The following is a 13,757-nucleotide window of genomic DNA, read 5'->3' as shown; positions in this document are numbered from 1 at the left end:
GCGGAGAGCACATACAGCGCCTAGAATTCCCAAATGGTCACCCATCTGGTACTAACCAGGCTCAACATTGCTTAACTTCAGTGATCTGACGAGAACTGGTGTGTCAGCACAATTATGCCGCGATATTATATATATATATATATATATATATATATATATATGAGTTGGGTGCCATCAGCTAGAATCAAAATTGGAAGCAAAACTTATGAAGAATTCTTAGTAAAATTATTTATTACAAGATGCAAGCAAGCAAGGACGGCCGAAGGGTCCACAGAATTTTATATTTCTTAAGATTAGCATGTGTGTATCTATTTACTTGCCTCTCCATGATGGCAGAGTCAGACACAAGGTCGGTTTTTTTATGTGGGGAAAATTCAGCTCCTCAAAAAGAGGCAATCTGGATAGGACCAAAAATGAAAATTGTCTCAGTCATGAAGGATTTCTCCTCCACTGACCGAGGACAGAAAAGGTAGAGTGTAATATCAGAACAAATACTACACTGTGATCTTGACCCGAAGATTAACATATGTGTATTTCGTTTAATTCTTTAGCTTTTTGGAGGTTTAGTCAGACGCACAGATTAAAGGCATATATTAGTGTTTGGGTGATTAATTGGAATCGGTTTTGGGAATCGGAAAAATCAGAAGATTTAGGGGTATCGGAATCGGTATATAAAAAAAACTCATGCCTATTTTCCAATGCCAAAACGATTCTTTTGCCTTTTTTTATTTGATTTTGTTTAAACCAAAATCTTCCATTGCTGGTAATAATAAAATAAATATTTATTGATTTTAAATCACCAGGAAGGATAAAATTCATTTGGTAAATGTAGTTTATGAATCATAAACTACATTTACCAAATGAATGCATCGGCGATGATACGTACGACTTTTAGGAGACGAACTATTAAAAGATACATCTGCCTTACTTAAAAAAATGTTAGGTTTATTTTTGGTGTCTTTAAAAAAAAAAACACCCAATATTTTTGCTGATGAGGAGACTTTGTTTCAAAAAACTATATCATACAATTTTTGTGCAAGACTCACTGTCTATCACAATAAAAACATCGTTTCCGAAACGATCGTACAATTTATTGATTTTGTTTGGTCTTCCTTATGAAACAGATTTTTAATTTTAACTATAAATTATCAATCATCTCTCTCTCTCTCTCATATATATATATATATATATTCGGTTGGTGCAAAAATAATGTTTTTGGATGCAAAGTTGAACGTCAAAAACAACATTATTTTTGCACCAACCTAATATATATGAGTGAATAACTAAATGTCTGTCCCAACTTCAAGTATAAATTGGAAAGACTGGGAGAAGAAAGTAAAAAAACAAAAAAAGAAACAAAACAAAAACAAAAAAAAAAACTGGCAGAGTTCTCGGCTGTTTAGGGCAGGTGGTGAGAGGAGGTAGGAGCTTGAGAGAGATCCACGGAAGATGGGTGGAGGGGAATGGTAATCCGGCCGGGCTGAACACAGGATTTATCTAATAAAGAGGAGATTGCAGAATTACTGAATGGGAAGAAAACAAGCCTGTTGGTTTGCTGCCCGAGAGGAAAAGGGAAAATAAAGGAAGTTGATGACGGAGACAATCAGAATGGAGTGGTTGGCTCGAGACAAAGGACGGGGTGGGGTGAAACAAAGCGACTCCTACTCCCGGCATGCTTTCGTTTGTAAAAAGACTGCAGGGAGAATGGAGGGAGGAAGGGTAGAGATGCGTCACCTGTTATGAGGTCTTGCATTCTTGGATTTTGAATAAAATCCAAAATAGTTGTGCCAAATCAAATAGTTGTGCCTAGAGAGGGGGGGGGGACCAAAAATCTATCCCACTTTAAAAACCGATCTTGTATTTAAGTTTCGTCTCGTGGGAAAAACAAAGATGAATTGCTTTTGTTACTCATCCGCAGCTATTTTCATTGTCCGTCACGTTTCAGTTTATAGTGGTATATTGTCCGTCACGTTTAAGTCTCAAACGCTATTTTGTCGGTCACGTTTAAGTCTCAAACGCTATTTTGTCGGTCACATTTAAGTCTCAAATATTAATTTGTCATTGTCAGTCTCGTTGGGGTTTAAAATACTTTGTACGTCACGTTCGAAATACTATTTTGTCCATCACGTTCGAAATACTGGTTTGTCCGTCACGTTGTAGTTTGAAGCAGCAATTTCATCCCTTAGCATGCAGATTGAATAGACGTATCTTAATGAATTTGTTACAGAGGAAAAGAAAACTTGTACATACCTTCTCGAACATTTATAATATTTGGATGATGGAGTTTTGACATAATTTTAATCTCCCTCCGAATCTTGGTGAGGGCTTGTTCGTGCCGAATTTTGTTGAGCTTTATGTATTTAATTGCAACCTACAAAACAGAAGAAATCATTGCATTATTTTTATCATTCGATTTTGTCGGGGTTTAAAAGTTAAATATTATTACTATATATATTGCGATGCCTGTCTGTGACTGAAATTGCGGCACAGTTCTTGAAGGTTTCTATTAGATTCTGAAATAAATTTATTTGGTCTAACCCGTTTTTCGTATTTATTAGGTCCATAGCGAACCGATGTTATATATAACATGTAAACTTGTGTGGGGTCTTCTTCAATCCTTATTGTGAACGACTGGCTGGCATTGTGTAGTAAACAAAAAAACAGCTGTCCAACTCTTTAGCTGATACGTAGTAATTGTCTTGTTAGATAGTGATGTGTTAATCTTTTCTTCTTTTTATTGCTGGAATAATAGAAGTAATTAAGAACAACAAATAACTCCATTATTTATTCTGGATTCAATGTACTTCTAACAATAATTTGTAGTAAGTGCAGGAAGATAAGTTGCATATTTTCTTTCTGTAGAGTAGAAGAATCCTGTCATAAAATTTACTTACTTAGAATTTTCCACTCTATGCTTAAATTCCAAGTAATGTTAGAATTATCTTAAAAATTTCAAAATAAAGTAAAAACAAAAATGTGGCAAATCGAAAATGAAACAAAATACACATAGAAACACATTAAATAAATGTCACTAATAGTGTGTAAATATAAAGTTCTACCAGTGTTTTGTCTAATTTTCCGGTCTTTGAGCGATTATTGAGAATCCAAATGACTAACAAAACTTTTTTTTTTCATTCTAACTCAAGAGGTTAGGGTTAGGGTTACTACTTTGTTTTTAAAAATAAATAAATAAAAGTCCAAAATTAGGTTTGAGGTGAGATGAGAGTTGACTATCATCCATTTCATTTATTCTCTAAACTAGTTTCAATCACCAAAATATCACATTCACGTTATTGATAAACTTACTCTGAGTTGATACAGACTTTAAATGTCCATTTTCAAGGACTTGGGGGTTTTCAAATTTTTTTCAAGGCTTTTTCCAGACAAAATTCGAGTTTCCAAAACAAAATTTGGGGTTTGTTTTACAATTAACAGCGATTCGAAAAAAAGTGGTAAAATATCATATATTAACAAATAAATGTTAACGTAACCAATAAAAGTTACTTTGCAATCTACTTGAATCATTTTTTGGTGGTTTTCATTAGTTTTAAATGCTTTTTATTTCATCTCGAATATTAACTCTTTACGACTTTTAAATTTTCAACCAAATGGCTTCCGTCTTGTCCATTTTTTTTTTCGGCTCGCCCACCTTCATTTTCGATTATCATAATTTTTATTTTATTTTGAGGCAGAAGTCCATTTTTATTTATTGCAACTGGCGTTACCCCACCCCTTGCCCCACTTTCCTCCTCAAAAACTTCAATGAAAATGAGAGCTAAAAAAAAAAAAAAAAAGGGAGATTTGACCCCCCCCCCACCAAAAAAAAAAATGAGATAAAAATTATTTTATGTAGATGTGCAAATATGTGGTTAAAAAAAACGCTTTAAAAGAAGTTAAAACACACAAAAAAATCTTATCCAGGCAGAAGAGTAACTGACCATGCCTTTGGTAACATTTGTTGTATAGATTTATTTTTTTATACATCCTTTTTAGCACTTCTGCAGTATACGGACGGCGGCCATCTTTTTTTTTGTTCATTTCACAAAACTGTCGCCAGGTGGCACTTCCTGGTCAAAGGACAAAGGACGATAACTCGCACTTTTGGAGAAATTCTTCAGAAACTAGAAATGGGCGTGAATTCCCTAAATATGTGCGATATTGAATTGTTGAAGTCAGACATCCAGGATACAATTTGACCTTTTGCAGACTAACATATTGTTGTCGGCCACAGAGCAGTGTCAATGTGGACAACGTATAGTATTACAACCCAGCAATAGTAGTAGTGACTGATTCTGCTGGAAATGTTTTAATTAGAAAAATGTTCGATTTACATTAATTTGTTCGGAAAAAGTAAATAAACGAATTTACTTTATAAAAATGCAATGTTTTAATTACAAAATTGTTTCATTAAAATTATATTTTTTTACCTTTCAATAAATGTTTTTACAATTAATATACTGATACATTTTTATGCAATAAATGTTTTGATTTTCAAATATTTTTGTGGTCGGAACAAAAAAAAATCTTGTTTGTTATTTATTTGCCGTGTTATTTAACCAAGAAGAAATTGGTGTTATCGCTCCAAACATTGCATCCGTCCGTATACTGTAGAAGTGCTCCAACCCTTTTTTTTTTTTTGCTATTGTAAAAAAGAATTGCTCCAAAATTTTTGTCCCAATTCAGAGTGGCTCTTTTGTGAGTGCTTAATTTCATCCACATTAACCGCCGACCTTGTGTCTTACTTTCCACTGGTAGAGAGACAAATAGGAACTGGCAGACGTTTTATCAGTTATTTATTAGATTCTTATCGACCGCGACCATCTCCACATATCAGGAAATATAAAGATTATGGTGTCACATTAAACAGTAATTTTCAAGTTGTGCATAGTTGCACCACCCTCCCATCCACACACACACACACATACAATCCAGACAGTTTCTCTTTTCCTTGCTTCCCTGCCCCCTGCTCCCTACCCCGGACACAGATTCTACCTTGGAACAATTTTCAAAAGGGGCCGGTAGAGAGAGTAACCGATTACACAAGGCTGGCACTGGGCCAAACACCCTTACATTCCAAAGCAACACATCATCCCATTGGCTCGAGTCTGAAAAGCTTATCTCTTCCAACCAAAGCAAATTTATCGGGGCGCAACAAGATGGGGGTCACCGTTTTCTTTGGGTGAAGACATTTTTTTTTTCAGAGAAAATTACATTGAACAGACAAAAGTTTAAACGCCAAAACTGAATCAATATGAACCAGAATGCTTAAAAATTTCAAATTAAAAAAAATAAAATGAAAATAAAGCTTTTTTTTTCAATGTTATTTGAGTATTGTTTTATGGCACGTGTTTTGTATGGTCTCTCTTCCCCTGTAAAACATTCATATAAACAAAACTCGTCTACCTACATCCACTATCAATAATTTTCTGTTCCCTTTCTCTCTATTTCTCTGTCTGTGTCTAAAACTAAAATCTTCCATATGCAAAGTTTTTGTTTTTTTTAAATACCTATCTATTGAACATAATACAGCTAGATTGCTTTCTAGCTAACTATAACATGATCGTTTTCAAGTCCAATGTAAACACATTCTTTTTGTTGATCGATCCTCTTAAATAATCAAATCCTGCCCAAGTTTCACCATTACCAATCATCACGATGTTGTCTCACTGGCCACTTGACATTCATTAAACCTTATCCTCAAGTAACGTTAGGCCTTGTTAATTAGTGACTCCATATAAAAAAAGAAAAAGAAGGAAAAATGGAGTTGTGTAAAACATTAACAAAAAAGAAACGTTGCCCCAAAGAACAGACGAAATTCGAGACGTAGCAGAGGAATATTAAATATACACAGTATGTGGAGATGTGTTCAGAACAGGAGACTTTGTTGGTATAGTCACATCGAAATAATCAATGAGAATTATTAACCTAGTAGATACAAATGTAGGATGTTTTTCTCTTTTACAAAACTCCTTGTTCTGCAAAGATAAAAACCAAAGCAAGTTTCTTTTATATAAAACAACCAAACACATCAATATCAGTAGATAATGATAAGTGATGAGTGATGATAAGTGATGATGATGAGTGATGATGATGAGTGATGATGATGATGATGAGTGATGATGATGATGATGAGTGATGATGATGATGATGAGTGATGATGAGTGATGATGAGTGATGATGAGTGATGATGATGATGATGAGTGATGATGATGATGATGAGTGATGATGATGATGAGTGATGATGATGATGATGATGATGATGAGTGATGATGATGATGAGTGATGATGAGGAGTGATGATGAGGAGTGATGATGAGGAGTGATGATGATGAGGAGTGATGATGAGGAGTGATGATGATGAGGAGTGATGATGATGAGGAGTGATGATGAGGAGTGATGATGATGAGTGATGATGATGAGGAGTGATGATGAGTGATGATGATGATGATGATAAGTGATGATGATGATGGTAATTAGGATGATGAGTGATGATGATGATGAGTGATGATGATGATGAGTGATGATGATGAGTGATGATGATGAGTGATGATGATGAGTGATGATGAGTGATGAGTGATGATGATGAGTGATGATGAGTGATGATGATGATGATGATGAGTGATGATGATGATGAGTGATGATGATGATGAGTGATGATGATGATGAGTGATGATGATGAGTGATGATGATGATGATGGTAATTAGGATGATGAGTGATGATGATGATGAGTGATGATGATGATGAGTGATGATGATGAGTGATGAGGATGATGAGTGATGATGATGATGATAAGTGATGATGATGATGATGATAAGTGATGATGATGATGATGATGGTAATTAGGATGATGAGTGATGATGATGATGAGTGATGATGATGATGAGTGATGATGATGATGAGTGATGATGATAATGAGTGATGATGATAATGAGTGATGATGATAATGAGTGATGATGATAATGAGTGATGATGATAATGAGTGATGATGATGATGAGTGATGATGATGATGAGTGATGATGATGATGAGTGATGATGATGAGTGATTATGATGAGTGATTATGATGATGAGTGATGATGAGTGATGAGTGATGATGATGATGAGTGATGATGAGTAATGATGAGTGATGATGGTAATTATGATGATGATGGTAATGAAATAAAATAATGATAACAATGATGATGATAATAATTGGGAATAGCTGACTCAGGTCCTGAGGAAACCTGACTCAGTTGTCCCCAAAAGAACATATATATTTTTTTTTAATTTAAGATATTATTCATTTTAGACAATGCCGATCAAAAGTATACCAACTTTGTGGTTGTTTGTTTTGTAATTTGTCTTTTTTTGCTATTTTTACTTTTAGCTTAGCACACACTGCACCCGTTTATATAATACTAGCTGGTCGCCCAGCGTTGCCTGATCATACAATACGCTTAAACATGATATTTTAATTTATGCAGAGTGCGTATGTATTATCATAGAATCAATCTTCTATTGATTATATATTACGAAGAATAATTTGCCCTGTGGACTAATTCGCAAAAAAACAAAAAATAAATAAATAAAAATAATGCTAATGTCGTTCATCAAATTCCGTCTATGTTTGCTTACAATATCACGTCAACTGATATTTGGGCTTGACGATAAACGATCTGGAAAGGTCACTTGATTAATGTTTAGTTTTAAAGTATTCAAACGAAGAAATGATTTGTGGCGATTTTAAATAGTACTTTTTCTTTTATCGTAAATTCAACTCATTAATAAGAAAAAATTAAAATAAAATATGAGGTACACCCGGGCTTGAACTGGCAATCATTCGATCTGTAGTCTATTGCTCTAGCACTGAGCTATATCTCTAGATGTCAATAATGCTGGGTTTTTTTGTTTGTTTGTTTGTTTTTTTAAGAAGAAATGATTTGCTGAGATTTTATTATCTCCCTTGGATTGTGTAACATAAAATATTCCCCTGTAAAAGTTTTTTTTTTTTATTTATCTACAAAAAAAGAAAGACTTTTTAGGATCGGATTTTTTCGGTTTTCGATACTTATCAGTTTAATTTCTGCACAAAACATATCTAAGAAAACTGCCAGACATAAATTACCTTAGTGTGAAATTTGCAAAGGATAGGCCCAGCCGTTTCAGAACCTATGAGGAAGGAACTCATACAAAGTGATATATATAAGTAATAGCAAAATCTTCAAATTCAAAGGTATACAAAATTTTAATTATCTGACAAAGAGTACAGATAAACTTGAAAGACCTTATTCTGCAGAGTTTCGAAAAATGCATTTCTCATCAAAGGAAATAGCTTTGCAAACTATACCATAAATTTTGGAGATTAATGCATTAAAAGAAACCACACATATGAACCGAGCCATATTTGCATAAAAAAAAATTTAACAGTTAGTGAAGGTTTATAAAGATTCATAATGATCATGAAAACAGAAACCAAGTAGAAGTATAACAGATAAAAATTCATTCAGCAAGGAGCTAAAATCCAGGAAGAGAGAGATTATTGATCTCGAAATTCAAACTACCACAAAGAACATTGTTCAGTTTCATTAACATTTTGCAACAAGAAAAATATTGGTAACCGTTTTCATTCCATGTGTTTAGTATTAGACATGGTATTTTAAAAGTCATTGTTGATTAGAAAGGAGACAATTCTTCGAACAGAAAGTCGTTAACTTTTAATCTGAACTAAATTTGTTTATCATGAGATAATTGTCTTTATTTCCTGTTGCATTCCTAGAAATATCGTTATCTCATCCACCGTGCGTCACAAGATAATTACAGCTTTGGCTGTTTAAGAGAGACTAACTATAATCTAATTTATAAAACTCACCGTGTCTGTCTGTCTGTCTCCATATTTTCAAACTACCTCTTTCGAAACTAAAAGTCACAGAGCGCCGCTAGGGACCTCAAATGATTGGATGTTTTATGAACCGTTCCTTTATAGGTCTTTAGCCGGTTATAATAATTTTTAAAGAGTCAAAAATGAGTCAAAATTGAAAAAAAAAAAAATCGTTCTACATTTTGTACATTCATCTTAGTTTATTTCTAATTAGTTCATATAAGTGTCTTGTTGGTACAGTGGTAACGTCACCAGCTTTGAATGCTACAGTTCAGCTTCCGGCTTCGATTCTAGCTGATGGCACTCAAATACTTCTGAAATCACGACTATAATAATATATATGACATATGGACAAGCTAAAATATCATATTTAAGCATATTTTATGACCGGGCAAACCAGGCGCCCCCTCCCCCGTTGGTTGGGATATAATTTTTAAAATAGAAAGCATCAACTGCTCCCTCTCGCCCTATCCCCACATGATACTCGTAATATGGAAACAGTTCTACCTCCTTCATTTGGAAGCGGTAGACATGATTATAACATAAGAGAAACGTCCAATTACAATTATATTACAAACCAAAGAGACAAACGTTACTTATACAGTGGAATCTCGAGATACGAAAGACCCAGCTAAGGCAAATTTTAGATTACGAAACGTGATGTGAAATCTTTCTGTTTCTGCATCCGAAAAATTTTCAGGATACGAAAGATACGAGTGACAGAGATCTCGTTCTCCCGGAGTGGTCAACAATAACCGCTATTTTTCAGACACCTAATTCTTCGAAACTGTTTAAAAGTTTTATTCGATTTTTAATTTTTTTCTTGGTAATTTTCTGGAAATATTTTTATAGATTTCTAACTGGAAAACCTTTTTGGTGACTTGCATTTATTTTTCCTACTTACCACTCCCATAAATGATTTAAAAATTTGAAAAATTAATACACGATGTAAGATTTTTTCCCATAGTTGAAGAATAAAGATTGAATAAAAGTTTTATCACACAACCTCGGAAACTTGTAAAAGTAGGGGAGTTATCGTTATTCTTCTTAGAAATCGTAAATTAACGGTAAAGAAGTAAATAATCCATTCCACTTTTAATCCTTTGTGCGGTATTAATGGTTAGGTATTAATGGTTAGGTATTAATGGTTAGGTATTATTTGGTTTTATTTCATTCTGGTTTTACCCTCATTGCAAAATTTAACGAATTAAGCGATTTGCGTGTAAAACGTCCTTCAAGATACGAAAATTTCAAGATACGAAAGCCAAATAAAGGAGCAATAAATTTCATACCTAGATGTCAACTGTATTCAGTTTAACGTCCGTTTTCCATGACAGACCGAGAGGATGAGGAGAGACAGAAACGAGAGACAGACCAAGAGGAGGGGGGGCGAACAGAAACAAAAGACAGACCGGGGGGGGCGGACAGAAACGGGAGACAACAGACCGGGGGGGGCCGAAACGGGAGATAGACCGGGGGAGGGGGCGGACAGAAACGGGAGACAGACCGGGGGGGTGAGGGCGGACAGAAACGGGAGACAGACCGGGGGGGCGGACAGAAACGGGAGACAGACCGGGGGGGGCGGACAGAAACGGGAGACAGACCGGGGGGGGCGGACAGAAACGGGAGACAGACCGGGGGGGGGGACAGAAACGGGAGACAGACCGGGGGGGGGGCGGACAGAAACGGGAGACAGACCGAGGGGGGGGGCGGACAGAAACGGGAGACAGACCGAGGGGGGGGGCGGACAGAAACGGGAGACAGACCGAGGGGGGGGGCGGACAGAAACGGGAGACAGACCGAGGGGGGGGGGCGGACAGAAACGGGAGACAGACCGAGGGGGGGGGGCGGACAGAAACGGGAGACAGACCGAGGGGGGGGGACAGAAACGGGAGACAGACCGGGGGGTGGGGGCGGGGCGGACAGAAACGGGAGACAGACCGGGGGGTGGGGGCGGGGCGGACAGAAACGGGAGACAGACCGGGGGGGGGGCGGACAGAAACGGGAGACAGACCGGGGGGGCGGACAGAAACGGGAGACAGACCGGGGGGGCGGACAGAAACGGGAGACAGACCGGGGGGGCGGACAGAAACGGGAGACAGACCGGGGGGGGCGGACAGAAACGGGAGACAGACCGGGGGGGGCGGACAGAAACGGGAGACAGACCGGGGGGGCGGACAGAAACGGGAGACAGACCGGGGGGGGCGGACAGAAACGGGAGACAGACCGGGGGGGGCGGACAGAAACGGGAGACAGACCGGGGGGGGCGGACAGAAACGGGAGACAGACCGGGGGGGGCGGACAGAAACGGGAGACAGACAGGGGGGGGGCAGAAACGGGAGACAGACCAAAGGGGGGGGGCGAGAGCAGACAGAAACGGGAGACAGAGAGGAGGGAGGGAACAAAAAGGGTGAGAGACAGAGAGGAAGGAGGCAACAAATAGGGAGAGAGACAGAGGGGGAAGTAACAAATAGGCAGAGAGACAGAGGGGGAAGTAACAAATAGGGAGAGAGACAGAGGGGGAGGGAACATATAGGGAGTCCGAGGGGGGGGGAGAAACATAGGTAGAGAGACCAAGAGATGAGAGACCAGAACAGGGAGAGAGACAAAAAGACAGAAAAGAACAGAGAACAGAGAGAGAGAGAGAGATGTTCAATAAAGCAGGTGTCAATTGAAGTTCACCGGAGATAAAAAGTAAAAAAATAAATGAAAAAGACATCTGGCATATTTGATGTCATTAATTCGTACAACTAAATCGCATAACCGACTTAAGTAAAATTAGCAGATGTTTAAATAAAATAAAATAAAAAATGTCCAGGTCATAAGTCCTCATTTATTTGTCTCCCAACAGAATCAATTTTAGACACAAGGCCCGTTTTTAACAAGTAACAAAAATTCAACTACCCCGCCCCCCTTTCACCATGAACAAAATTGGCCGAGTTGAAAAGGATTTCTCTATCTCTTGGTCGATAGCAGAAACGTTGATTCTAAATGTCGCAAGTTTATGAAGTTTGTATTAAAATTCAAACGTATTAAATCGTGGTTTCGTGCTGACGTACTTTAATACAGAGGCAGACAAAATGGTGAATGTTTTTCATCACTTATCAAGGCCGAAACGCCACTCGAGGATGAGGGTTAAATGACAGGTGGAGCATCATTCATTGACTCATTTTGCATGAATCATGATTATTTTTGGCATTCGCTTCACCAATATCTCTCTAGTTAGAATTCTCTTTTCGCAAAACATCGGGTACTTACGGGAGAGACCACGTGAAAGTTTCCAACATCTCTAAATGAACGTTTCTGTGGATCCAACTGGATTCGAACTTGGCACACCCAAGTTCGAAGTCTGTGTCGTTAATCATTTAGCCACTGTCACCTGTCTCTCAGATGAACAATGAGAAAACGCGGTGATGATTGGTAATGATAATGATGGTGGTTGGGAAGAACTTGATTATTTAAGAGGGGCGGTTCAACAAGAATTTGTTGACATTATACTTGAAAACGACCACGTTGTAATCAGCTGGGAAGCAGCCTTGCGGTACTATGTTCCACAGACGAGCATTTCTAGGAAAAACTTTGCCAACGGATTTTTTTTTTTAGTTTAAGGTAGGTAAAAAGAGAGGGGAGGTAACTATTGATAGTTTTTATAGTAAGACGAGGTTTTGATGCTAATGTTGTAGTGGGAGAGAGATATGTTAGTGGTTCTCAACCATCTTTGCTCCGCACTTCAACATTTTTTTTTTCAAACTGGTTGGATTGAATCTATTAAACAACGTACTTAATGGCAACTTAATAACACTACTTACCCCTAAAAGGAAAGCAAGTAGTAGATTGCTAACACACACACACACACACAACATATATCAAATACCCTATATTTGAGTTAAACCCGTGGGAGTGCGAGACGATATTTTGGCATAGATTGAAGTTCAGTCGAGCACCTGCCATGAAATAACGATGAACATCCAGAAATCATATCATGTAATACGATTTCAAATAAAGATATAAAAACTACTTGCTACCAAATTGTACCAAAATGATGAATATTGAGACTATGCAGTCTCAGAATTCAACGCGGTGTGCGCACACGCCCTTGGCGTAGTTTTGTGCGTCCTGTTTAAACATGCGTTGAGTTAGGGTTATTTTGACGACGTTAGTTTTTTTTGTTTTTTTTTCTCCACCTCCCCCACATCTCTCTCACACCGGAGGGTGTTGTCGTATCCCGGTATATAGCATCTGGTAGTCTCGAAATGTCACCCATCTGTTACTGATCAGGCTACACTGCCACTTAAAATCGATGATGTAACGAAAACCGTTGTGTAAACGTAATTATTTACAAAAACAAATATTGCCCATTTTGGGCGATATTAAATTATCTACCTAGACGTTGCTAATCCGAATTAGTAGCTGTGGGTAGCCATCAACAGATTGCCTCCCTTGCATGAAACGGTCCTGGTTTTAAAAAAGAATTAAAAAAAAAAAATCTTTTTCAAGTAAAATTTCCTAATTAAAATTTACTGCTATATATTTAAGAATTAACGGTTACAAAGACCAGAACAGTGTGAAATTGTTTTTAATAAATATTTATATTTATTAAAAATAAAAAGTTAATTTTTTTTTCAAAATTTTTGAATAATAAATAATTCATCCTCAGGATAGTTGGTTTTTTTTTTGTTTTGTTTTTTTCCCCTTCTTTTTCTACTCCCTTGTATGCCATGGTGGTGATAAGTCCTGGGATGATTTTAGGTGCTTGGTGTTAAGTCAAAAGGATGTTCATATATCTGATTACAGTTTTGGGGGTCTGTCGAACGCATGTGTAAACAAAGGAAATTCGCTGTTTGAAACACCCGATAATAATTTAAGATTTAAATGATTCCAAGACTTATCACCACCATGGT

At 37.2% G+C, this 13,757-nt stretch overlaps 1 protein-coding gene across 2 annotated transcripts in view; it reads right to left on the bottom strand.

Moving 5' to 3' along the window:
* The window catches only part of LOC145278031 (uncharacterized), a 133,013-nt gene that overhangs the window by 60,142 nt on the left and 59,114 nt on the right, over positions 1 to 13,757 (bottom strand). For both annotated transcript variants that reach the window (XM_080130248.1, XM_080130247.1), the window contains exon 2: positions 2,251 to 2,371. In XM_080130248.1, the coding sequence (XP_079986374.1) occupies positions 2,251 to 2,371 (121 nt within the window). The remainder of the gene's footprint in view (positions 1 to 2,250; positions 2,372 to 13,757) is intronic.

This window comes from Euprymna scolopes, chromosome 6 (assembly GCF_053919585.1).
Source record: "Euprymna scolopes isolate OS-2025 chromosome 6, ASM5391958v1, whole genome shotgun sequence".
NCBI lineage: Eukaryota > Metazoa > Mollusca > Cephalopoda > Sepiida > Sepiolidae > Euprymna > Euprymna scolopes.
The sequence above is the reverse complement of the archived record's forward strand: the minus strand, read 5'-3'. Positions and strand labels throughout refer to the sequence as shown.